The sequence below is a fragment of the Eumetopias jubatus genome, unplaced genomic scaffold, assembly GCF_037043125.1.
Source record: "Eumetopias jubatus isolate StellerSeaLion01/CBP00866 unplaced genomic scaffold, mEumJub1_p1.0 scaffold_4, whole genome shotgun sequence".
In the NCBI taxonomy this organism is placed as follows: domain Eukaryota; kingdom Metazoa; phylum Chordata; class Mammalia; order Carnivora; family Otariidae; genus Eumetopias; species Eumetopias jubatus.
This window is the reverse complement of record NW_028274810.1, coordinates 56,640,518-56,668,462: the sequence shown is the minus strand read 5'-3', so window position 1 is coordinate 56,668,462 and position 27,945 is coordinate 56,640,518. Positions and strand designations below refer to the sequence as shown.

The following is a 27,945-nucleotide window of genomic DNA, read 5'->3' as shown; positions in this document are numbered from 1 at the left end:
GAGAACAAAATGTAGAAAAATGCCTGCTCTCAGCGCACCTGGGTGGCACGATTGGTTAAGCGTCTGACTCTTGATTTGGGCCAAGGTCATGATCTCAGGGTTGGGAGCTCAAGCCCCACAGAGCCCCACATCGGGCTCTGCGCTGAGACTCGCTCTTCCCTCTGCCCATCCCCCCCTCCCCCCCCCGGATAAATAAATAATTTTGGAGCGGTTATGCCTGCTCTCATGGGGAGTCTATTCAGGTTGAGTAGGGGGAGGAGGATAGATAACAAATTAGCAAAATATTAGTTTGGATCATAAAAACTTGCTATTTTTGTAGGTAAGAATTTCATATGGTGCAACCTAACGTTATCTTGTTATAAAGTATTAATAACTTAATTGTCACTAGTTATCATGGTTATTTCTATTATAAGATTGGTGCAAGAGTTGCTACACCATCCTAGGATTGCTGCCCAATGCATCTTTTTTTTTTTTAAGATTTTGTTTATTTATTTGACAGGGAGAGACATAGCAAGAGAGGGAACACAAGCAGGGGGAGTGGGAGAGGGAGAAGCAGGCTTCCCGCTGAGCAGGGACCCCGATGTGAGGCTCGATCCCAGGACCCTGGGACCATGACCTGAGCCGAAGCCAGACGCTTAACGACTGAGCCACCCAGGCGCCCTGCCCAATGCTTCTTGTCAGAGGATGGCATGTGATCTGTATGGGTCTTGACTCTTTCCTGTTTATGTCAAGACTGTTGGAAACACTAAGCCCTAACCCTCTAAAAGTGTCTTATCCAGCACTATGCTGGCCCCTGCTGGAGTGACCAGGAGAAACACCAGCCTTGCTCTTCAGCAGTTGAACCTCTAGAACCAGTGAGGATAATAGAACTTGTATCTGGAAAATCATACATGCAGAAGTATATTAGAGAAAAAAAACACTATGTTGCATGTGTTCAAAAGTGGAAGGAAGACCATCTCATTCAGGGATTAAGGAAGGTTTCTTAGAATCATGGCCTTTAAGGTAAACCTTTAAAGATGAGAAGACAATTAACTGGTGAGGTTGGCCTAGATAGGAGGTTTACCAGTCTGGATTACAGAGTAGCAAGTAAGTGTTGGGCTTTTTGGGAAACAATGGGCAATATAATTTGAACAGTAGACTCAAAGAATATGCTTTGAATTCATCTTTATGTGCCCAGTGCTCAATCAGTATCTCAGTAGCTACATGGATACCTGGTAGACACAAGGTGCTACCTATGAAAAACTGTACTTCAGAGAGCTATTAAATTCTTCAAGACTACCTGTTTTCAGAGCTAAGATTAAGCCATGGGTCAGCATGTTGCAGGACTGTTTCCACTGTTCAGTTGTGGTTAGCTTTGGTCCATATCTCAGTAGTCCTCAGATTAACAGCCAAGGGGTTTATAATAACTTCAATAGGTATTGGATTTCTCTATAAAATATTTTTAAAGGGAGAATAACTTGTTTTTAGACAACTGATCAGATGATGGTTTGTGAAACAGATCTCAATTGTGAGAGACTGGAGGCAGGGAAGTGTCTGGAATCTATTTCAGAAGTCTAGGTGAGAGCCTGTTAAGACTATTTTTTAAGCCTTTTGAAAGAAACTTTTAAAAAGCTATCTGCACAGAGCTTTGCAATTTGCAAAACAGTGTCATCTCATTAGCTTAATTTTTTAATATCTAAACTTTTTGTAAAATGATACTTCGTGATCTTATTCAATTTTATTCCCCAAAATAACCCTATGTAAAAAGTAGGGCAGGAATTATTTATCCCATACTTACAGATAAGACCTTAATCTGCTTCGTGAAAGATCACAAAACAGGAAATTGGAAGAGCTGGGGCTTATCCTGAAGGGTCTTTGACTCTCTGGTATCTTGACATAGAAGGTCATGGATCCCTAAAGTAATTTTCTTAATCTTTTGGATATCAAGCTATGTTTTTTGTTTGCTTTTTAAAGATTTCATTTACTTATTTGAGAGAGAGTGAGAGAGAGAGAGAGAGAGCATAAGACAGGGGGAGAGGCAGATGGAGAGGGAGAAGCAAACTCCCCGCTGAGCAAGGAGCCCAATGTAGGACTTGATCCCAGGACCCTGGGATCATGACCTGAGCCAAAGGCAGATGCTCAACCGACTGAGCCTCCCAGGTGCCCTTCAATCTATGTTTTTAACATGTTGAGAATATCTGCGTTAATACAATGTGCTCTTTTGAGGCAGTATAAATTATCAAGAGTACATACATTGGAGCCAGACTACTTGGATTCAAATCCTGACTCTACCATTGACTAGCAATATAATCTTAGGTATGTAACCTTTCTCTGCCTCAGTTTCTACATCTATAAAATAGGAGAAAGAAGCCACAGTTGTGAGAACTGAGGAGGGGCCAGCTATACAGTACTATGCAGAACCATGCCAAAGTGCACTGGAATCTCTGTACAAGGGTGAGTTGTTGTTAATAATGATGATGCTCTTACTCTGATTAAAACATTTAGTGTTAGCCACATAAGGATTAGCTGTTGTGAGCAGAGCATTACAGTGTACTTAGAAAACCGAAGTGAATTTTTCAAACTGAAAAATACAAATGCTGATCATAATAGGCAGTATTTATTGAATGCCTATGTGCTAGATACTATTCTTAGCTCATTTACATAACAGTCCTATGAGGTTAGTCCTAGTATTATCCCCATTTAAGAGATGAGGAAACAGAAGCACTGAGACATTAAATAATCACTCAGTGGGGGGCACCTGGGTGGCTCAGTCAGTTGAGCATCCGACTCTTAGTTTTGGCTCAGGTCATAATCTCAGGGTCCTGGGATCAAGCTCTGGGTCGGGGGCTCCATGCTTAGCGGGAAGTCTGTTTAAAAATTCTCTCCCTCTGCCCCTCCCCTCCTCAAATAAATAAATAAATCTTAAATAAGCACATAAATAAATAATCACCCAGTGAAGCCTAGATCCAGGTCCATGCACTGAAGCTGGAAGCTAGTCTCCAAACCTCTACGCACTGCTGCCTTTTAGAGAGATACAGACGTAAAACCAAACTGAAGTCAAAGGACAATAAGAAAGTTACATTCACATCTGAACTTCATGATTTTCATTCCCTTTTGTCTAAATCTTGTACTTCTACAAAGAAAATTGGAACATAGAAACAGATAAACAGATAAAGATACAGAAATTCACCTTTTACTTTGGCAAGTAAAAGACAAGTCTCTGTAACTTTATACAGACCTCCAAACAGATGTGTCATAAAATGAAGGAAACTAAAGTTTTTTGAGAAGCTGACCTGTTAGTCATTTTCATACTGGTTATCTTATTTAACCCAATGCTGCACATATTATTGGCCCTACTTTACTGACATGGTACTGAGGCTGAGAGGCGGCAAGTATGTTCCTAAGGCCGGTGGTACGGCTGGGATTCAAACCCAGTTCTTTTTGCCCCAAAAGCCCATCTTGTCCTTGTTGTATAGTTCACATAGACAGCCTTTCTGGAATATCAAAAAATATCACTGTGTGGTCTATTTGTTCACGCAACAAATATTAATTGAGTATGTCTTGCTGTGTGCAGAAGATTCAGTGATGAGCAGAGCTACTAGCGCTTCTTAAAGAGCTTGAGATGTTTGAGGACACGTGTTCACATCAGCTTGCTGTCTTTAGAAGCTCAGTGGCTAGTGGGAACGAAGGAACGAGGGAAGGAAAGAAAGAGATAGTACTGTTTTCTTCTAAGAGCTAACCTCTGTTCTTGCTACCACCTTGGGGTCCTCTAACCCTGTCAAATACCATAATTTCCTGCTTTGATGTAAAACCAGTTTACTTTTTCTTTTGTTCTTGTCTCCTTCTCCATGCTGTTACAGATATTAATAGCCAGTAAAATCATTTTAAAGTAACTAGCTTACAACAAAATAATAAAAAGACAAATAATTAAAACGTGGATAAGGATCTGAATAGGCATTTCTCTAAAGATACACAAATGGCCAATAAGCACGTGAAAAGATGCCCAACCTCATTAACCATCAGGGAATTAAATGCACATCAAAACCACAATGCAATACCACTTTACACCTACTAGAAGGACCATAATCAAAAAGACAGAAAATAGCAAGTGCTGCAAGGATGTGGAGCGGTTGGAACTCTCATACGTTGCTAGTGGGAATATAAAGTAGTATCGCCAGTTGCGAAAATAGTTGGCAGTTCTTCACAATATTAAGCATAATTATATTGTATCATAATTTCATTCCTAGGTATACACCCAAGAGGAATGAAAACATACCTGCACAAAAACTTGTACACCGCTGTTCATAACAGCATTATTCATAATAGCCCCAAAATGGAAACAGCCTACATGTCCACCAACTGATGAATGTATAAATAAATAAAATGTGGTCCATTATTCAAAGGAATAAAAGATAATGAAGTACTGATACTGATACATGATGCTACAACCACATACTGTGTGTATGAAGTGTCAAGAGGAGGCATACCTATAGAGACAGAAAATAAATGAGTGGTTGCCTATGGCTGGGGGTATGGGCGGGGAATGGGAGTGACCCTAATGGTATAGGATTTCTTTTTGAGGTTATGAAAAAGTTCTAAACTTAGATTGTGATGATATTTGTACAACTCTGAATGTGAAAACCATTGTATTGTAAACTTGAGATGGGGGCATTTTGTGGTATGTTAATTATATCTCAATAAAGATATTTTTTAAAAAAACAAGAGCAAGAGAAGAAAGCGGAGAAGTAAGACTATAGATGATCCACAAAGTGCAATCAAATGAGCAGTGTTGAGATGACCTCTAGAAATTCTGTGAATCTGTTATACAACATGATTCTATGCATGGAAATTTTAGTGTATAGTCTTTCCACCTTTTGGGATAATTTGCCGGTGTTCAATAATCCCTGGTAGAAAAGGCCCAGATTCTTTTTCAGTCTTATAAATTCTTACACTCTGCCTGTCCCTGCCTTCTGTGCTAGAGCCTGGGAAGATGCCATCGAAGGTAAACAAAGTCTCTCTTCCTGTGTTATTTACAGTCTTCATGGGAGATGAACATAATGTCACAAATAGACTGAAGTCTCAACTTTGATCAGAGCTAAGAACCAGAGGTGCTTGGTTTTAAGGGAGCATATAAGAGGGGGATTTGATGTAGTCAGGGGAGTGCTTTCCCAGGGAAGTGAACTGAGATGGGAAGGAGAAGCTGACGCGACTGGGAATGTGGCAAACAAGAAAGAAGGAAGGGTGCTAGGTGATGCGTGAGCCTTGGGGAGTCAGGTGACCTGAAGGTGGGAGAGTGCATGGTTCCCAGCACTGGTGAGCTGGACACCAAACTGGAGCCCAGCCATGTTAACCAGGTGATCTCTGTGCTGAAGGCAATGGGAAGCCCTGTGGGACTCTAGACAGTGACTCTGCACTGGAGCTGTGATGTGGTGATTCGCTTGGACAGGGGCCAGGCTGGATGTTGCCTGACCAGCTGGAAGTTCACTGTAGCCATGGCCATCCACAAGAGATGGCAACAGCTATATATTCTCATATTCTGTGCAAAGATTTTAATACACAGCAAGGAAATACAAGTTCCACAGAAAGTTGCCAGTAAAGGAATTTACCTTTCTTGCCCTTGGTATGCAAACCTTCTGCAATATGTGTTCTTTAAAACCTTCCTCTAAATGCAGGTTTAGAGCTGCAACTGTTGTACCATCTGGGTCTTGAGAACCAGCATCATCCCAGGATTTGGCCAGCAGCCCAAGATAAACCTGCGAGGAAATGCCCCCAACAGATGTGCTCAGCGTTCTTCCCCCAATTTATGAAACTGCTTCGCAACAATACAGTCTATGTGTCTGTGTGTCCAATGATCCTTGTCATCACAGATCTGAGACAGTGGCGTCTAAAATAACATATTAGACTTTTCAAAAATTTTCACAATGTTTAGATTTTTCCAACTGTCTGCGATGTGTTTTTACTGTTGTCTTTCATTGTGAAATATTTCTGATCCTTAGGGCAAGAACAGAAAAATGAGAGTATTTCAGTCAGCTCAGGGTGGCATTCAACCTATGGGTTCTTTGTGGAGATTTTGGAATGTATGGGGTAGCAAGATGCCTGAAGAAGCATGAGTCGTTTCTGAATTAACTACCACTAACCTCAGTGAGCTGTGACATGGAAATTCACGCTGTAACAGGCTGTGCGTTCTACCATTTCGGTCTCCACCAGCTATAATAGCAACATTTTAGGCACACTTTTTACTCTCCACTTGCTATGCTTGATCCATACAGAATTTTCAAACATACCTATTGAAAAATCAGTGTTGAGTGTTACAGATACTACCCATGTCTCCAAATGGCCTGATAGTACTTGCTTTCTCAGATGAAAAAGACTATCAGATACAAATCCTGGGCTCTGAAATCTGAACAAACTTAGATTTCACCTCTGCTGTTCACTAGCAAAAGTGCCTTATCCGGTCTGTCTGCATTCTTCATCTAAAAATGGAGGAGGAGGGGGATGTCCCCACCTCTCTGTTATGAGGATAGAGTATGATTTTATACATGAAATGCTTAGCACAGTACTTAGCATGCAGTAAGGGCTCAGTAAATGTAGCTATTGTTAACACCAGATTTTCCCTATAAAAAAATCTAGGTGTGCCAGGACTCTCATTATTCAGTGCACATTTCCTGAGAACCTGCGATGTGTCAGGCTCTAGGAACGTAAAGATAAATAAGCCCCCTTTCATTAAGGAGTACAGCACATTCAGTCTGATGCAGAGGTCACAAACTGGCTGTCAGAGTCCGATCCAGATCTTACTTCCCCTCTATGATGCGTTCTTAAGATGTTTGATTTTATAAATCAGGAGATATTCACATAAAAATCCTGGTTTCGCTTTTTTCCTGAAAACAGACCAGCATGCCAAGCCAGCCCAAAAATCATTTATGCACTTCCAGTTTATTTCTGTCCCTACTTTTCCAGCATTCCCCCACCCCAGCCTGCTTCCTGCATCCCCATCACCTGTAGACACCTGACTCTGCACCCCGGTCTAATACCAGAGACAGAGCTGTGGCCATTCAGGCCGAGTGGCAGGAGGCGAAAGCCACGAAGTGGACAGAGGCTGGGTGGAGGAAAGCCTCGTGGACCAAGGGAAACCTTTGGACTGGTTTTTAACAGGAGATGATGATGAGATGAGCCATTTGAAAAGACACCTTCTGAATGCCCTGTGAAAAATCCCTTAGAAAATGTCAAAGCTGAAGGCAGCAAGAGTTCAAACGTTGTGAGAGTAACTGAGATGAAAGTTGATGGAGGAGGAGAGGGACCAAGACTGAGTTCCATGCATCGAGGCAGCTGACTGGCTGCATGGTGGGTGCTGTTTCTGAGAAAAGAAAGCTGGGAGGAAGAGCACGTTTGTGGGGAAGGGTGGATAAAGTGGACTGGGTATGGTATGGGACAACAGGCTTGAGAGAGCCCCTCAGCCTAAAGGTAGTCAAATTCAGTGATTTTTTAAAGATGCCTGTCAGACACTGATTGTCTCCTGCTGATTTGGGTCCTTGGACTCCTGCTCCTCTCCTGGATACACTAGAAAAAGACAGCCTTTGCCTGAGTGAGTCCCCCCCTAACTCCTCCCCCACCTGAGCCCCTGGATTAGCTGAAATCCTATCAGCAAGAGCTCCCCAGCACCTTCCTGTGCCCTTCTGCTGTACTTGGCAACACTAGGAATTACTTAGGTAAAGTTGGATGCCAGTCCTGGCTGTGACACTTAGTTGCGTCTCTGTGCCTCAGTTTCCTTATCAATCAAATGGGGACAGTAAAAGGCTCAGTGTCCTATAAAACATAAATCAGTACACTTAGAATGATGCCTTCTGGAGCACAGAGGAAATGCTGTGAAAACGTGAGCTGCCATTAATCTCACGCATTCCTTCTTGTATATTGAATTTTAGATTTCTGTGTAAGAAGGAAACTACTATTTAATGACTACTAATTATGTACTTGTCAGTAGGCACTTTTAAAATATTACCTCATTTTTCCTGACAAAAACAGTAGTAATAATAATAATAATAATACCCTCCACCATTTACTGAGCACTTACTATCTGTTAGGACCTGAACAGAGTGTTTATCTCCATCCTCCCCATCATGAAAGCATTATTATTACCATCTGCATTTTGCAGATGAGTGGCCTGAGTATTCCAGAAGTTAATTCACTTGCCCAAAGGCTTAGGGGCACTAGTGTCACAGTAAGGATTCAAAGCCTTATGTGCTGGACTCCCATGCCTGATCATGCCACACTGCCTCTCCAAGAGATTGTTGATGTTAACCTGTGAAGAAACTGAGGTTTAGAGAATCCAGTTTGTCATAACCTATAGGTAGAGAAATTTGGATGTAAGCCACTACCTGACTCCAAAGTCCAAGCTTTCTCCGCTATTCAGATAATACTCAAGAGTTAGACCCATGAGGATCTGTGAGTTTCCACTGATTTGTGGGAAATACGGAAAATAACCACATGGAGAGTTCTTCATGAAGCTAAAACTATCCAATTTCAAGGACTGCCCTTTAAAACTGTGCCCTACCTAAATTTTTAGTGTTAAAATGGCTCTTCCTATGTGACATTATGGTAATGATACATGGTAGTAATTGGGAGGAGAGGACTAATAGGTTGAACCCTCTGAAATCACTGATACTTGACCGTTTCTTGACTTACAAAATGGTAAATTCATATGCTCCAGCCTATATTTCTTTGGTTTTCATTACTGGGGGGTCGGGGGGGGGGGGGTGGGAAGAGTAACTCTAATCCCGACATTGTTTTGAAAATTTTCTGGTCTGTGAAATCCCAAAGTCTGAAACAATCTGTTTTGCAAATGATTCAGTCAAAGCAGGCAAGGACAGAGATTAGTAAAAGCTGACTTTGGTTTTGAACCTGGATAAGTAGGAGGCCGAAACTGTCTCTAATTTTTAAAACAATAACATGAAAAAAAATGAGAAAAAATAGATTTGTAGAGGAAGATAATGAGTTAAGTGTAGAATTTTAACTTTTTTTTAAAGATTTTATTTATTTGATAGAGGGAGAGCACAAGCGGAGGGAGGGGCAGGGGGAGAGGGAGAAGCAGGCTCCCCGCTGAGCAGGGAGCCCGACTCGGAGCTCTGTCCCAGGACCCTGGGATCGTGACGTGAGCTGAAGGCAGCAGACACTCAACTAACTGAGCCACCCAAGCACCCTAGAATTTTAACTTTTAATATGCCATGTGACTTCTGGTACAGGTTCATTTTATCAATTTTTATATTTTATTTTGCTTTAAAAAAATTTTAAATGAAGTATAATTGACATTAGTTTATCAGTTTTGACTATTGTGCTTGATTAAAAATTATTCCCAAGTGTTTTTAAAATGCTGGCATCCAAGTTTGGAAAAATAGGTTAAAATGTGTTTCTGATGATTATGGGTCTTAATTCCAGGCTGGAATTCTCAGATGTATATCCTGCTTGTTTTTAAACGGCTGGACTGTGTACTTAAAATCCATCTTTATCCCCAATTTGTAGTCCATCAAGGACTGCAGGATTTCTAGTTCGGCTCGGGGAGCAGATGTCACTGTGCCTATTTTCTGTTTCAGATCCAATATGAAAACTGCATCTATAACAAGAGCCTAGGGGGCACCTGGGTGGCTCAGTCATTAAGCGTCTGCCTTCAGCTCAGGTCATGGTCCCAGGGTCCTGGGGTCGAGCCCCGCATCGGGGAGCCTGCTTCTCTCCCTCTCCCACTCCCCCTGCTTGTGTTCCCTCTCTCCTGTCTCTCTGTCAAATAAGTAAAATCTTTAAAAAAAAAAAAAAAAAAAAAAACAAGAGCCTCGGAATTCCCTTGTAAGAAGCCAGAGGGAATGTATGTAAGTCAGCACCTGCCTCTCTTTTGTGACAGTATGCAAATTGCCAATGGCAGAGTTCAAGTGCATTCAAATATGTGGCATTTTTCACAGCTCATTGTACTTTATATCTTGCATTTCTGAAAATCACTTGAGATTTGCCTACATGATAAATTTTCCTTTCCTGGTCATAAAAAAGATGGTAGATTTACAGTCAAGTCTGTTTCCTTCATGAAAGTCACAAGAGGAAAGCTTTTGGCTTTTTCCTCCATTCTCTCTGCCTGTGCATCGTAAATGAAGAAGATAATAGACGTGAGGGTAGCAGGTAAAGGTAACCTCATGAACTCACAGACAGAAATAGAGGTGCCTGTTTTTAACACAAATTCCCATCTTTGATGTCTTCTGGCTTGCTTTCACTCCCAACCCCTTTAACTGGTCTGCTGTTACATGAAATTGAACTTGCCTGGAAGGAAGCTATTGCTTAGCAGATTTTTCTAAACTGAGAAATAGCCTAAGAATCATAATTATTAGCACCAAGGACCCAGCAACGGAAAAGGACACATTGGCAGAAGGTCCAGAACTCAAGCCCTCTTACATGTCGAGTGCCCTAGTTTCTGAATTTCAGAGCTTTTGTCAGAAACCTCGTGCTGCTGACACATTGTTCTTTGAGCCTGTCAAGTTTCACTTCTCTGGAGACGTCTTACTTGTCATAATTTTTAAGGTCCTACAATCTAAAACCCATATTGGGAGCAGAAATTAAGCAAGTTTAGTATTGAAGGCCTGTTATGTCCCAGACACTATGCCAGCCACAGGACATACCGCAGTGAAAGAGACACATAAATCTTATCTCGAAGGTGCTTTTAGAACTGCCAAGAATCATGCCAGCTAACGTTTTCACAGCATTTCCTCTGTGCTCCAGAAGGCATCATTCTAAGTGTACTGATTTATGTTTTATAGGACACTGAGCCTATTACTGTCCCCATTTGATTGATAAGGAAACTGAGGCACAGAGACGCAACTAAGTGTCACAGCCAGGACTGGCATCCAACTTTACCTAAGTAATTCCTAGTGTTGCCAAGTACAGCAGAAGGGCACAGGAAGGTGCTGGGGAGCTCTTGCTGATAGGATTTCAGCTAATCCAGGGGCTCAGGTGGGGGAGGAGTTGGGGGGGGGGACTCACTCAGGCAAAGGCTGTCTTTTTCTAGTGTATCCAGGAGAGGAGCAGGAGTCCAAGGACCCAAATCAGCAGGAGACAATCAGTGTCTGACAGGCATCTTTAAAAAAAAAAAAATCATTGAATTTGAGTACCTTTAGGCTGAGCAGCCCTCTCTAGTTCTCTGTCTTATGCTCCGTTCACTTTCTTCATCTCCACTTAGCTACCTTGTGGCTTGACCCCTGTGAGCTTGTTATCCTGATCTTTTCTGGGCTCCACCTCATTTTAATCAGTAGACTCTTGATTGCAGGTGACAAAACCTGATAAAGCTTGACCTTACAGACAAAGGAAAATTTACTGATAGGCTCCAGGCTCTTTTTACATAACTACAGGAAAGGCAGGGTTGACAGCCTCAGGAACAGTTGGAACCTGAATCCTGGTGCAGCCAGAGGTATCTGGATGTCTCTCTGACTTCTCCCGCAGATTGCTTCCTCAGCTTATTGGGAGTGTGGCCACCAAAAGCTACTAAGCCTCTGGGCCAGAAAGGGGCTATCTCCCTTCCCTTGGGTCCACTTTGGAAAATCCACAGGATGTTCTTATGTAGTTCAAATGTCTACCCTTGGACCAATTACTCTGGCTGGACAGACCGGGCATGTTGATTATCCAACTTTGGGATAGAAGTCAACCAGCTTCGGTGATTGTAAACTGGGCATCCCCATTATCTATTATATAGAATATTCCCAGTGTTGCTTTTTATGCCCACTGCTCGAAAGCTCCTTCTCTTGATCAGAGTAATTTGCTTGGCCCACAAAGCATTTTCTTTCAGGAGCTTATAGTACTGTGCTGATGGTTATAACATAACGCACATAGAATGTGTTCTATTGGTTTGCGGCACCAAATGAGATGATCTTTCCCCACTCCTTCCTCAGCCTTCTTATTTAGGGGTCTCCTGTGCAAAGTCAACACCTTAGAATGTCCCAGAACCTCAGCTTTGAAGGCACTAAGAACTCCCTCGGTGCAGTAGTTGGAAGATGAGCAAGTTCCAAATTTATGTTTAAACACAAAACACAGAAGAAAATGACTCACCCCAGGTCACTGTGGTGGCTAGTGCCATGAATTTATTTTTGCCTGCCCAAGCTCAAAATAAGCTGGCATGACTCGTTCTGACTTAATGTTGTATCTAAAAATGGAATCACTATGTTGAGACGGGCTCCTAAGAATCTCATGTGTGTCATTTGGAGGAGGTGAACGGCACTTTGCCTCTCCCTCGGTGGCTTGTCCTCGGTTAAGAGCAGGGGCTCTGCAGCACAATACGTCTGGATTAAGTTCTGGTTCAGCATATGCTTTAGCCTCTCCTGCCCCAGTTAACTCTGCAATGAGGATGGTAATGACTCTTATCGCATACATAGCTTTGTTGCATACATTGGTATCCGAAAAGGGGGTGGTATCTAGCTCAGTAATTGGCACGGTCAGTGCTCAGTAAGCTTTAGCTGTCATCATCATCATCATGCACTGGCCCGTCCCTTGGCCCAGAGGTTTAAGGGTAATCGTATAAGAAATGGACAGGGGGCACCTGGGTGGCTCAGTCGAGTTAAGTGTCTGCCTTTGGTTCAGGTCACGATCTCAGGGTCCTGGGATTGAGTCCCGCTTCGAGCTCTCTGCAAAGCAGGGAGTCTTCTTCTCCCTCTCACTCTCCCTCTATGCTCATGCTCTCTCTCTCAAATAAATAAATCCTTTAAAAAAAAAATTCCTTTAAAAAAAAGAAAGAAATGGGACAGGGTGTTGGACCAGATGCTTTTCAGAGCTCTGATTTCCTCATCTCATCCTTCCACATTTTGAGGACAACAGAAAGGGAGGGAAACTGTCACTCCTCAGGCACCTGCTATCTGCCGCACACCTTCCTACAGATGACATTCCGTTATAATTCAACGTTTCCATAGCTGTTCTCTGCTATCTGTCTCACCAGATATGTAAATGTCACGAGCGCAAGGCTCCGTTAGTCCTCTTCCTTGCTGGCACGGAGTAGATGCTTTGTAAGCATGTGTTGAATTCAACTTTGCTGGCAACCCCTTATTTAAGTAGCTGTTATTGTATTCTTAACTGTTGCTAAAAATGAAGGTTTCCTAGCACTACTGCTGCTAATAAGTGGTGGAACCAGTCTGAACCCAGATTTTTCTGGCAACTATTCCAGTGCCCTTTTTATTTACAAGTGCAAATGAGGGTGAATTCAACTAATTAGTAGTAGCTCTGTGTGACATGCAAATTGGGTTTTTAAGTCTTTAACTGGGGAAGTCAGCTCCTTGGTCCCACGCTAGTTAATCTGGGTTTAAACAAAGGTAGACTTGCAGACATGTAGTATTATTTTCAAGTAGAGGCACTGTTGCTCTTCGGAAGGCTGTTTGATCCACACTGGAAGGAGTAATAGCAGTGGTTCCCATTTATAAGGTAGGTTAGAAGTTTGATTCTAAAAATTCCCCATGAGTACCATTTATTGACCTTCCCATGTCTGTCTTTTTTCAACTTTGATCCTTTTAAGTGGAAGCCATAGGATCACCTTCACTAGGCATCCTTTCTTTCACGGCTGGCTCTGAAATCCACCCAGGTGCATTTAAGATTTGAGTTCCTGAACTTTGATTCATTCAGCACTGGCCCTTTATCAAGCTCACAGTCTATTCTGCCATATGTTGAAGAAACAAATAAGACAAAGTCAGTCATACTAATATGTGGGAGACAGACACGTAAAAAGATACAAAACAGTGTTGCATAAATTGTAAGAAAATAACTTAGTCATGCTATGGAAGGGGCACTGCCCAGGGGCTCAGGGAAGAATTAGACATGAAGTAACTTGTGAATTCATGTCATGTAATCTGTTTAGGAGCACAATTAGGGGGGCTCACTTGGGGGGGGTTGTTGGGAGGAGTTCTAGAGTGTTTGTCCCATATGGCAGAAAGAGAGAGAATCTATATCTAAATGAAAAAGAGCTATGATCCCAAAAAATAAGTGGGCAGATAAGGGAAATCGCAGTAACCCCGGGGACCTAGGCTGCAGGCTCAGGATATTATGTGCTGGGGTTAAATTTCTCAGGTGTAAACCAATAGGGAATTGATGAGACAGAATGAGATTGTAACCTAATCTAATAATAGTGAGTGGCTGGGCATGACCTGATCATTACCTATTGTATTGTTACAAATCTGATGGGAGCCTGTTGAATTAAGGGTATGTCAGTATGTTCAAAAAAGAAACCAGGGTGGGGGCGGCAGATATCAGACAGAACTCCAGCATTCCCCAAAGGAGAAAGTGTCCTGTCCATGTAAGTATTTTCACCAACTCTACAATAGAGTTAGGAATATGGGTGTATCAGAGCTGGATTCCATTTACTATCATCATCAACATCTTTATTACATATTTGTTGTTTGCCAGGTACCATGCTAAGTGCTCTTCTAATATTGCCTCATTTAATCCTTACAACATCCCTAGAGCATAAGAACCTTTATTTTTTCCCATTTTATAAATGAGGAGACTGAGTGAGGCTTGGAGATGTCAGATAATCCGCTCAGGGTTGCAGAACTCTTTGAGTCGAGGAACTAGGGTCACAAACAACTACCACTTTGCTATATGAGTCACACCTCTCATCATCTTCTGATAGCTTACCTACCTGCATTCCATATGTTAGACCTGAGAGGTGGTGTCTCTCAGACATTTACCATGGGCTACAGTAAGCCCATCCTTTCTCCTATCCAAATCAGTCTGTCTCCATATTCCCTGCCTTGTCCAAGTCCAAATGCAGGAGTTCATGCCTGAGAGTCAACCATCAGATGATAATTTCTCCTGTAATTTTGCCTGTAAAGAAGGATGGGATACGGTGGGAAGCAGACATAAGCATTCTGGTCAATTTGTTGGTGTCAATAAACCACCCTTTAGGTATGCATTGGTTTCCTGTGTGATTTTGGTAGTTTATTTCTCTCTCAAATCTGGATGGACTCTGCACTTTTCCATGGGATTCAGGACTCACTTAACTCTGTATCCTCCAGTGTCTTTAGTGACTTTGAGGGAAAAAAAGTTATAATATCAGAGTTCAAACCCTGAAAGAACTAAATTTCGGTATAAATACAGATTCAGAGATTACTGGAATGGCAAAAGAAGAAAAAACTCCAGCTGAAGTGACCATCAGTGGGTATCTGATAGGTTTAAAGCCTGATAGATCTGAAAGGGCCCAAAGGAAGCATTTGGAAATGACAAGGCTGCATTCATTAAGGGGAGGGACTTGGTTCAGATGGATGAACGGAAATTTTATGACTGGTGCTTTGGTCATTTTTGCAATAGAGCCAAAGCCCCATGGTGTTTGCTAAAGCTGGAGAGAGCACTTGAGCCCTACAATGCCACTAACTGGTTATATCTTTTACATTTTAGGAGGATATCTCCCAGATGGCTGGTCAGGGCATAGTGGCAGGTCACCAGAAGGCACTGGAGTGCCCAACTGACAATGTACGTAATTTCCACTTTAGGTTTTGCTCTACTGGGATGGTGTGCATTATAATAGGGTTCCAGAAGAAAAGGAAGTGATTACATTGAAATCAGACTCCTTATTACTTGCTAGGAGGTTATGGTGTGTCTTAGAATTTGAAGTCAACCCACAGCCATATCATTCATTCTGTGCAAGGTGTGTGGAAATATTCTCTGTGCATCTTCCTGGGCCAGTACCCTAAGCAGGTGTTTAAAAGTGAGCCATCCATACAAACACACCTGCACTTAAATTCCAAGAGTGCCATGTTTTACTTAATATCATTAATAAAAAATCTTAAGTAGGAGAATTTGTAGTTCTGTAAAAATATAAATACAGTAACTTTGGTGTTCCTTACATTTTGAGTTCACTTCTCTTAAATATAAATTTCTGTCTGTCAAATTTTTGTACTTCTGTTGCTGTTGAGTTTTTTCTTTTTAAAATCTTGATTCTCATTTCTGTGTGCTAGTTTATACCTTCATGCTACTAAAATTTAAATTATTACTGTATTAGCTATTTTTATGTTCAAGGAACTAGAGTTTACATGATATTTCAAACACTGCCAAAGAAAATACCTTTGAAAAGTCTCCAAACTTATATGCTAAAAACCGAAATAAAAATGACTAGGTATATGGGTGCCTGGGTGGCTCAGTCAGTTGAGCATCCAGCTCTTGATTTTGGCTCAGGTCATGATCTCAGGTTCGTGGAATCGAGCCCTCCGTTGGGCTCCACGCTCAGCACGGAGTCTGCTTGAGACTCTCCCCCACCCCCTGCTCGCTCACATGCTCTGTCTCTAAAATAAATTTGTTAAAAAATGAGTAGGTGTAGGGGTGCCTGGCTGGCTCAGTTGGTAGAAGATGCAACTGTTCATCTAAGGGTTTTGAGTTTGAGCCCCATGTTGGGTGTAGAGATTAGTTAAAAATAAAATCTTTAAAAAAAAAAAACTTCATGGGTGCCTAGGCGGCTCAGTCAGTTAAGCGTCTGCCTTCGCCTCAGGTCATGATCCCAGGGTCCTGGGATCGAGCCCCACATCGGGCTCTCTGCTCAGCGGGGAACCTGCTTCTCCCTCTCCTCCCTGCCCGTACTCTCTCTCGCCATCCCTGTCGCTATCTGTCACTCTCAAATAAATAAAGCAATAAAATCTTTCAAATCTAAAACTTTTAAAAAAATGATTAGGTATAGAAAGAGCCTTAAAAATAACCAGATTTGGATCAAATGGAAATATGTAAGCGAATTTTTTTTAAGACCAGACTTTAATGAATTTGTGAATAATATTAATATGCTAATGCTTCATATGCTGCCACTTACCTCAAGTCACATACCAGACATCCCCAAAATGTTATAACCGTAGAACTTTAGAGCTAGGACAAATCCTAAACACCACCTACCCTTTCTTTTCCATGCCGAGAAACAAGCGCTTAAATATCTCAAGTATTGTCCTTTTGGGAAAGTGATTATGACCCTTTTACATGGCTGCAGAAGAGAACCAGCCGACATCATTGGGCAGCACCTCTGTGAGGCTGTGTCAGCTCATTATGAAGAACTTCCCCAGCCCTTGAGCTGTTCTAAACCACCTGCATGGTTTTTAATCAGGAGCTGGCTGGTCATTTATTATCAAAAGATGTGAAGACATTAATAGCTATTATCAGTTGAAATCTTAAACTGTTCCTGGCATAGTGATAGGTTTATTTATGTCCTTTTCTCTTTGATCTCTCCCAATTTACAGATGAGGAAGTTTAGAGGTAAAGAGGTGAAGTGACTGAGGCCAATCAGTACTAGCAAACTCAACAGTTCATATCTTCTTTGAGTGGTGATTTTTGTTTTCCCATCATAAATGAACTGTAGACTCCCCCAAAAACACTGATAAACATAATTTTGGTACAACACATGACTTTTATAATTCCCAAAATGTCCTTTGTGGATCTCTTAGAAACCCATTTACCCTGGGTGAAGAATCCACGGTTTAACTTTTTTTTTTTTAAAGATTGTATTTATTTATTTGAGAGAGAGAGAATGAGAGATAGAAAGCACGAGAGGGAAGAGGGTCAGAGGGAGAAGCAGACTCCCTGCTGAGCAGGAAGCCCGATGTGGGACTCGATCCCGGGACTCCAGGATCATGACCTGAGCCGAAGGCAGTCGCTTAACCAACTTAGCCACCCAGGCGCCCTCCCTGGTTTAACTTTAAGCAGTAATTCTTAAATAGAACTTGCCTGGGCTCCACCTAGGTGCCAATTTATTTGGTCTAGGATGGGGTTGGGGGGAGAAATCCCAGCATCTTTAAAAAAAACTCCCTGGCAATTTCTGTTATGAAGACAGGGTTTGAAAACCACTGGTTTAGTTAGGTTGGATAACCTACAAAGTCCATTCCAACTCTTCATATTTGAATAGAAGACATTAAACAGAAAATCCAACCTTTCTTATCTTTCATTCTTAGTAGTTTGGGTTTGTGCCAATGGTTAAGTCACAGGAGCACACATTCCATCTATCATCACACCTACCAACAAGAGGTCAGCCTCTAAAAATTTATGTTGGACGTTTCACTTGGTTTTATGGACTGTTTCCTTATTTTTTAATTGAGTTCAATGCTATCACTATCTGTTGGAAATGTATTATGCACAATGCAATGGGATGCAACCCGGAGCTGAGATATAACAATTAGCACAAACATTACTGTTTTAAAAATCACATGATTCTGGGGCACCTGGGTGGCTCAGTCAGTTAGGTGTCTCTTGGTTCTGGCTCCGGTCATGATCTCATGGATAGGGCTCTAGGCTCAACAAGGAGTCTGCTTGAAGATTCTCTCCTTCTGCCCCTTGCCCCCCACTCATGCACGCTCTCTCTCTCACTCTCTCAAATAAATAGGGATGCCTGGGTGGCTCAGTCGGTTAAGAGTACAACTCTTGATTTCAGCTCAGGTCATGATCTCAGGGTCCTGGGATCGAGTCCTGTGTCGGGCCCTTTGCTCAGCGGAGAGTCTGCTCCCTCTGCCTGCTGTTCCCTCTGCTTACTGTTCCCTCTGCTTGTGCTGACAAATAAATAAAAACTTTTTTAAAAATTAAAAAAAAAAGTGGTTAAAAAAATAAATACATCTTTTTTTTTAAATCGCTAAGAACGCTTTCACATCTTATTGATGTTCTTTTTAAAGGTGATAGAAAACAAAAGTTGAACATAAGTACTGTATGAATTAAGATTAGGCTCAATTTCTATAAGAAGTTTCTCTTCTGTATTAAGTATGGGTATAATCAGTGTGAGGATGTTACGGTGTCTCCACAGTGTCACACACTCAGGCACCTCCTTTCTGATTACCATCCTCAAAAAAAAATACGTCCAGTTTTGGGTCTGAGATGGCTGTTCGGATGTTGTCATCCCATCTGCATTCCAGTTTGGGAGAAGAGGAAGGCAGGATCCTTATCCTGCAGAAAATGACCTGAAAATTGTACAGTTCGCATCTGTTTTCATCCTACTGACCAAAACTTAGCCTGCAGATGTATCTAGCTTCAAGGACACTAGAAAATGTCCTCAGAGTAATTGATATCTAGGTGGTTCCATTGTTCAGTTTTCTGGTAGTAAACCCATATTTGTCATTTTTCCCCTTCCCTCTTTTTTAAATCGCTGAAAATATGTCTTTGAATAAGTCTTCTTAAGTAGGTATATGGTCATTATTAAGTGTTGGTGAGAAAAACTACAGAAAAGAAAATGAACATCCATAGAATCAGTGCCTAGCAGCTGTTTGAGAAACATTTTAAATCTGTATCGTTCTGGGGCGCCTGGCTGGCTCAGTCAGTAGGACACACAACTCTTGATCTCAGGGTTATGAGCTAAAGCCCCCAATGGGGGTAGAGATTGCTTAAAAATAAAATCTTTAAAAAATAAAAATAAAAACATAATTTGTATCGTTCTTTAGCTACTACTGACTTTTAATCTGACCTCTTCCTCTAAATGACTGTGTGATTTCAGACAAGCCACTTGACAATGGTTTCTTTAGCTGGAATAGGAAGTAATATTGTCTAACCCTCCCGGTTGTTCTCAGGATTAAAAGAATTCACGGATATAAAAGTGTTTTTAAAAACTGGAAAGCACAATACAGATACACAATGGCTGGTGTTCTAGTTTTTATATACTGCACGGTGCCTTGTATCGAGGCATAGCCTTCCACTGAAAGAATCTTGAGGTGTCATTGTTCTGGAGCAGTTACCTTGATCCTATTTCTAGACTCCAGGGACAGCCTGGTGCTTCACTGCCTCCACCAGAATCTTCCAGCTGGGGATGGGTTCCCTGGCTAACTACAGATCCAGAAGGCAGGTCAGGTCACTACCTATGTTTCTTAACTGCCTGTTAAGCGAGCATGGAGTCCTTTTGGTTTTTCTCAGTTTTCTAATACTAATATTCATTGGAGGTATTATCCACAAAAATCCAGAATTACGAGTTAACTTTCCAAAGCTCACACAGCAAAGGTCTCTGTACCTTCATTGAATTACAAATTCGTTTTCAACTCTGAGTTTCCATGTCTTCAATTTTGCTCTTCTATATCCATTCATCGATTCATTCATTCATTCATCAAACATTTATTGAGGGTCTACTATGTTCCAGGTACTGGGGATCAAGGGTGAATAAGGTATAGTTCTTGGAGGTGAATTAAAATGTTCGGTGTACCTGGCACTTAGTAGACTTTGAGTGGATGCTAATTTCTTCTTCCTGGCCCTCATGTTGCTCAATTAACCTGCCTAATGCATTTAACTATTGTGGATGTATCCAGAAGAGAAGGACATTGTTGTATGCTCAGAACTTCTGCAGCATAGATTGCTTTTCAGTGGGCACAACATGGGTATGTGGACTTCACATCGATTTCATCAAAATCAATGGAAATTGTAAAAATTTTTGTTCTGCTTCCCAGCCCCAGCATCGTATACAGACCACAATGATAGAGTATCATCAGCTGTTATCCTTCTTCCCTTCCTTCATCCATCCTTCACTGAAGCATCTTAGATGTCAAGTTAAATAGGGAAGCATGGGGGATGGGACAGATATCATCCTAACTTCCTCCTGCCACCTCTCCCACCCTAAATTCTCAGACATTATTGGAGTGCCACCATTGTTTTGGTAACAACACACCAGTTTTAAAGTCTTATCCTTTGGTTTTCATTCTCCTCTTCGACATTCCTCTAATTTTCCTTTCTTTTGTAGGCTGTCAGCCAGATGAAACAGCAAAAATATTCAACAAAAGTCTCCTTCAGTTCACAAGAGATACCTTTAGCACCAGCTCCATCGTACCATTCCACGGATGTGGATTTCACAAGCTATGGTATGATTCTGTGAGCCGAATTGACTCCTCCAACATGAGAAAAGGAGGGTATGGTGATATCCTGGAAAGAGCACTGGACCAGGGTCAGGAAGCCTGGCTCTGCATCCCTCCTCCACTTCCTTAGCTCCAGGACATGGGCAGGTCACCATTTTCCTCGCCTGCTAGGGGGAATGCCCAGTGCTTATTGAGTATGAAAGTGCTAGAACAAAAAAAAAGGCCCTCAGTAAATACTGTTTGCATATGAAGCTTACAAATTATTCTGTAATCGCTCCAAAAGATTTTGTTTAGTGTATAAGTATTATCTCCTAAAAATCATATTCAGTCAAATTGTTAGCCTTGCATATGTTGATGTAAGTGATTTGAAGACTGTTAATTTTCAGTGCTTAAAGACATGAGTATTCGCTTTCTCTCTTTGAATTCCTGGCATGAATTATGCTGACTGGCAGTTGAAAATAGAATTTCAAAATGAATAATGAGTATTTCCACTTTGCTTTTATGTGATATAAGTCCATAAAAAAAAGTGGCTATTTAAAACACGGGCCTCACCAGTGGTGAAGCACACCCCTGCATGAATTTAGCAGGCCTAACACCTTTATGTATTTGTCTTGTGCTTATTTTTTCATAAATATTAACTCAATAAAAACTTTAGCAAGCAGGTATTATTCTGAAGTACTGGGTTTTTACTAAAATACTTGATGACTGTGGTCAGCAAACTATGACCCATGGGTCAGATTTGGCCCACCATCTGTTTTTGTATGGTCTGCAAGCTAAAAATGGTTTTCATATTTTTAAGAGGTTGGAAAAAGTGAAAGGAGTATCTCATGAAAATTATCTGAAACCCAGACTTCCCTGACCATAAATAAAATTTTATTGGAATACTCCTTTGTTTACCTGTAGTCTTAAGGTTGCTTTCACACAATGAGGATAGAATTGAGTAGTTCAACAGAGAATGTATGGTCTGTAAAGCTCAAAATACTGACCACCTGGCCTTTTACTGAGAAAGTAACCACAATGTCGACCAATTGAGTTTTGATAAGATGCATCACATATTTATATCTTGATAACAGAAATTAATCACCCATAATTTAATCTATGGAAATTCTACTCATTTGGTCATCTACTTACCAAACATTTATCAGGGGCTTGGTATATCAGGCTTTGGGCTGGACTGTATGGGAGAAATACATACCAACCCTGACTCAGGACTGGCCAGAGTGAGGCAGAAGTGAAAGAAGAGAAATGCCATCCCCGGCATCTCTCTTCTCACTCAAGAGGCTAAACTAGTCATTTACAAAAGGAGGATAAACTTTGCAAAGCATTTATGAAATTAGGCACTATTGCACATTGTTTCTATTGTAAATGAATGGAAAATGGAGTGTGAAATACATTTGCTGCCAAAAGATCTAGAGTCAGATTAGGTTTATAATTTAATACTCTCCTTCTAATAGGGCATTTTTTACTGTTACCGAGGTTGTGTCACTAAATTTCTCACTCTTAACTAGGAGGCCATAAGCTTAATAAATGCCATGCGGTCAGAAAGAGCAACTGTATGCATGCTGTGTTATGCCAGTTGCTGGACTGGGCACCACACACACATTGTTCACTTACTTCCTATTAGAAAGCAGCTTGCTACATGCATTTTTCGGATGAGGAATGAGCCTCCATTTTTACCCACCTATTAATTCCCTTCTGGGGAGCTTAAATCCACGTCCCCACCACTCCAAAACCTGCTTTATTATTATTCTTGCTGAGTCAGAGCACAACCCTCCACAGGCTTACCTAGAGCCTCTCTCCTTTTGTTGAATATCAGGGATTGGCAAACTTCTTCTGTAAAGAGCCAGATAGTAAATATTTAAGGCTTGTGGACCATATGGTCTCTGTTGCAAGTACTCAGCTCCACTGTCGCAGGGTGCTAACAGCCGTAGACTGGAAGTAAATGCATTAGCAGGGCTGTGTTCCAATACAACTTCATTTATGGACATTGAAATTTGAATTTCATGTTATTTTCACATGTCTTGAAATGTTATTTTTCTTTTCATTTTTTTTTCAACCTTTTGAAAATGTGAAAATCATTCTTTGCCTGTAGTCCATAGTCTGGGGGCCCTTGCTGGGACAGATGTTTAATGAGCTTTGAGGATCCCAATTTGGCCCCTGTGCATTAGCTGCAGCTGGCCAACAGGTGGGGCCCTTTATTCTCAGCCCTTAACTAAATTCTATCCCAGGGTAAGAGTCAGTACTCATGATGATCGACCTTAGTTGTCAAAAAAGATGACATTCTCTGGAGGCTATTATTTGTACAAGAAGCTCTTGAAGCTAACATTTTGAATATTTTGATTTTTCAATTAGTTGGGTTCAGTCATCTGGAAAATACACATATGTAGAAGTTATGCTGGAAAAAGGGGTTGTATTAAACATCTTTTCCTAGCCAGTAAGTATTTTTTTTCTCTCATTTTTTTAAAGAAACCCAATCTAAAACAGTGATTTGGGGAAACCTGGGTAGCTTAGTTGGTTGAGTAACCGACTCTTGATTTCAGCTCAGATCATGATCTTAGGGTCGTGAGTTCAAGCCCCACGTTGGGCTCCATGCTGGACATGGAACCTACTTAAGAAAAATAAATAAATCAAATAAAACAATGATTTTAAAAAGTAAACCATGGGGCAACTGGCTGGCTCAGTCAGTAGAGCATGAGACTCTTGGTCTCCAGGTTGTGAGTTCCAGACCCACCTTGAGGGCAGAGATTACATAAAAAAAATTTAATGTTAAAAACTTAAACATAAAAAATTAAATCTTTTTTAAAAATTTAAAAAGTAAACCTTTATAAAGTAGCAGTAACTCCTTTAACAAGTTTTTCAGCTGTGGACCCAGCAATTAGTTCTTGAATGTTGTGTTTATGACAGGTTTTTGTTTTTTTTTTTTTAAACTATGTATATGTTTCGGGATCATTGTTAGGTAATTCTTATCTTAACATCATACTTTATTGATGAAATCCTTTATATATCTTAATCCATGATATGCTCTAACTGAAAGTATTTAAGCACTAGTTCTTCTTAGTATCTTCTAACTATAACCCAGAATCTTCTGTCATACCAGTCTTCATTTTCATTATAACATACACCTATATGTACTTCATCATTTCATCATCTTACATCTTTCCGTATGAGTTTTCAGGGTATGTTTTAAGCTTTAAAAAATTTCAAGTATACTTAAAATAGATGATTGAGTAAGGGGGGTAGTTATTGTTTTCATCTCAAAAGCGTCGGGTTTCATCCCTTCCTGAGAGGGCATTAAGGATCCAGCTCTTTGCTGGACAGTGCTCAGCAGGAAAAGAGTGAAATGACAAACCCATGCAAACTGGTGCTCCCCAACTAACGGAGTGTGCAGGCCGGGCTGCTGGGCTGCCTCCCCTCCTTGCCCATCATTCTGTGTTTCATCCTTCTCCAGGTGGTTTCCAGGCCCCTCTGTCAGTGGACCCAGCCACGTGTCCCATTGTTCCTGGCCAGGAAATGATTATAGAAATATCCAAGGGACGTTCAGGTCTTGGTCTCAGCATTGTGGGAGGAAAAGACACACCTTTGGTAAGTTCCTAGAGGTGAAGTATATCCGCCGTCACAGAGTTCGTTGTTGAGCCTCATTATGGCCTTTATCACTTCTGTGGAAGAATTGGCTTCTTTGTGGTATGGAAAAAAACATAATTACAGATATGTTTGTATATTCTGGCCAGCTTTCAAGTTTTTCTCGTGTTTCATTTTCACCAGGATTTTCTCTATCTTGAGTATTTTTTATAAATGCTTATTATTTTTTTAAAGATTTTATTTATTTATTTGACAGAGAGAGACACACACACACAGAGAGGGGGAACATAAGCAGGGAAGTGGGAGAGGGAGAAGCAGGTCTCCCACGGAGCAGGGAGCCCGATGTAGGACTTGATCCCAGGACCCTGGGGTCATGACCTGAGCCGAAGGCAGATGCTTAATGACTGAGCCACCCAGGCGCCCCTATAAATGCTTATTAGACCAACAACACTGTAGCAGCATTTAAGAAATACTATAACAGGATCTAGGGGAGCGTGGGTGGCTTAGTTGGTTAAGCATCTGACTCTTGATTTCGGCTCAGGTCATGATCTCAGGGTTGTGAGGTTGAGCCCCAAGTTGGGCTCTGCGCTCAGCACAGAGTCTGCTTAAGATTCTCTGTCTTCGGGGGGTGGAGCAAGATGGCGGAGGAGTAGGAGACCTGGATTTCGTATGGTCTCAAGAATTCAGCTGAATAGGGATCAAACCATTCTGAACACCTACGAACTCAACAGGAGATCGAAGATAAGAATAGTAACAACACTCTGAACAGAAAAGCGACCACTTTCTGGAAGGTAGGACGTGCGGAGAAGTGAATCCGAGGCGATATTCGGGAGGATAGACGGCGGGGGAGGGGGCCTCCGTCGGCCGCTTCTGGCAAGTGATAGAGCCGCAGAGCACAAAATCGGAACATTTAGAAGTTGGCTCCGCTGAGGGACGTCGCTCCAGTGGCTAAGCGGGGGGTGGAACCCTTGCGGGACAGTGTGGTCTCAGGACCCTCGGGGTCACAGAAAGACCGGGGGTGCCTGAGTGCGGCAGAGCTCCCAGGTATCGGAGCGGAGAAGCCGGCTGCAGAGACGGAGCCGAGGCGCGGGCTCTCAGCTTAGGGTCTGTGATCCGCGGCCCAGTCGGGCCACTGCTCCTCCAGCAGGGACCCAACAAGCGGCAGAGCCGGGGAGACTCCCCTTCCTCCCCCAGGAGGAGCAGCGCGGGAGCACACCGCAGGGATCTGGGGGTTTGGAGACTCCACACGGGGTCGGGTGCCAGAGATAGAAACGCTTGGTCACAGGTGGGGTGAGCACGGAGTGCGGCCAGAGACCGGGGACACAGGAGTGACTGCTTTTCTCTGGGGGCGCACTGAGAAGTGGGGCCCCGAGTTCTCAGCTCCTCCGGGCGGAGATTGGGAGGCCACCATTTTCACCCTGGTCCTCCAGAGCTTGCAGGGAACAAAAGCTCCTGAGAGCAAACCAGAGCAGCTTGCTTAGCCCGGACTCACAAGGGCGGGGCAATTCCGCCCCCGGCAAAGACATTTGGGAACCACGGCAACATGCCCCTCCCCCAGAAGATCAGCACGAAGAGCCAGCAAGCCAAGACCAAGTTTACCGATCAAGGAGAACAGGAGAACTCCAGCGCTAGGGGAATACTGCACATAGAATTCATGGCTTTTTTACCATAATTCATTAGTTTTTCAAAGTTAATTTTTTAACTTTTTTTTTAAATTTCTCTTTTTCCCTTTCTCAAACAACATCAATCCCTTTTTTAAAAAAACATTTTTTATTTTTCATTTTTAGAATCATATTTTTTACCCTTCATAGTAGTTACCCTTATTTTTGGCATATATATATAAGTTGTTCTCTCTTTAAAATTTTGAGATACAATTTCTTCTAACAGATCAAAATATACCCTAAATCACTAGTGTATGGCTTTGTTCTATTCTCCTGCCTGATCACATTCTCTCCCTTTTTTTTTCTTTTTTTTCTTTTTTCTTTTTCTTTTTAAATCTTCTTTCTTTTTAAAAACAACTTCTTATCTTATCAATTCCTTTTATAAAATCTTTTATAATTTTCATCTTTACAGTCATCTGCCATCCCTTCGTTGTATCAACCCTTATTTTGTACATATATAAGTCTTTCTTCCTTTAAAATTTTAGCAGGCACTTTCTTCTAACAGATCAAAATATGCCCAAAAGCTAGTGTGTGGCACTGATCTATGCACTAGCCTGATCATATTTGATCATATTGTGTTTTTTTTGTTGTTCTGTTTTTGTTTGTTTTTATCTTTTTCTTTTTTCTTTTTTTTTTCTCTTCTTTCTTTCCCTTTCTTGTCCCCTGGTTTCAGGTCTTTTCTGATTTGTATAGAGTATATTTGCTGGAGACGTTGTTAACCTCTTAGCATTCTATTCTCTCATTCATCTGTTCTCCTCTGGACAAAATGACAAGACGAAAAAAATCACCTCAGCAAAAAGAACAAGAGGTAGTACCGTCTACCAGGGACCTACTCAATACGGACATTAGTACGATGTCAGACCTAGAGTTCAGAATCATGACTTTAAAGATACTAGCTGGGCTTGAAAAAAGTGTGGAAGTTATTAGAGAAACCCTTTCTGGAGAAATAAAAGAACTAAAATCTAACCACGTCAAAATCAAAAAGGCTATTAATGAGGTGCAATCAAAAACGGGAGCACTAACTGCTAGGATAAATGAGGCAGAAGAAAGAATCAGCGATATAGAAGACCAAATGATGGAAAATAAAGAGGCTGAGAAAAAGAGAGAGAAACAACTACAGGATCACGAGGGCAGAATTCGAGAGATAAGCGATACGATAAGACGAAACAACATTAGAATAATTGGGATCCCAGAAGAAGAAGAAAGAGAGAGAGGAGCAGAAGGTGTATTGGAGCAAATAATAGCAGAGAACTTCCCTAATGTGAGGAAGGAAACAGGCATCAAAATCCAGGAGGCACAGAGAACCCCTCTCAAAATCAATAAAAATAGGTCAACACCCCGACATCTAATAGTAAAACTTACGAGTCTCAGAGACAAAGAGAAAATCCTGAAAGCAGCTCGGGAGAAGAGACAGGTAACCTACAATGGTAGAAACATTAGATTGGCAACAGACCTATCCACAGAGACCTGGCAGGCCAGAAAGGACTGGCATGCTATCTTCAGAGCACTAAACGAGAAAAATATGCAGCCAAGAATACTATATCCAGCTAGGCTATCATTGAAAATACAAGGAGAGATAAAAAGCTTCCAGGACAAACAAAAACTAAAGGAATTTGCAAACACAAAACCAGCCCTACAAGAAATATTGAAAGAGGTCCTCTAAGCAAAAAGAGAGCCTAAAAGCAGCATAAATCAGAAAGGAACACAGACAATATACAGTAACAGCACCTTACAGGCAATACAATGGCACTAAATTCATACCTTTCAATAGTTACCCTGAATGTAAATGGGCTCAATGCCCCAGTCAAAAGACACAGGCTATCAGATTGGATTAAAAAACAAGACCCATCGATATGCTGTCTGCAAGAGACTCATTTTAGACCCAAAGACACCCCCAGATTGAAAGGGGGTGGAAAACCATTTACCGTGCTAACGGACACCAAAAG

The 27,945-nt window shown here is 41.6% G+C and overlaps 1 protein-coding gene across 5 annotated transcripts in view; it reads left to right on the top strand.

Moving 5' to 3' along the window:
- PATJ (PATJ crumbs cell polarity complex component) overlaps positions 1 to 27,945 on the top strand; it is a 335,447-nt gene that overhangs the window by 242,689 nt on the left and 64,813 nt on the right. For 3 of the 5 annotated variants that reach the window (XM_088022976.1, XM_088022975.1, XM_088022977.1), the window contains exons 31-33: positions 15,373 to 15,447; positions 20,648 to 20,765; positions 24,208 to 24,341. In XM_088022976.1, the coding sequence (XP_087879102.1) occupies positions 15,373 to 15,447; positions 20,648 to 20,765; positions 24,208 to 24,341 (327 nt within the window). Of the gene's footprint in view, positions 1 to 15,372; positions 15,448 to 19,675; positions 19,766 to 20,647; positions 20,766 to 24,207; positions 24,342 to 27,945 lie in introns of all 5 variants that reach the window. The other 2 variants (XM_088022974.1, XM_028106828.2) reach the window with 2 other exon arrangements.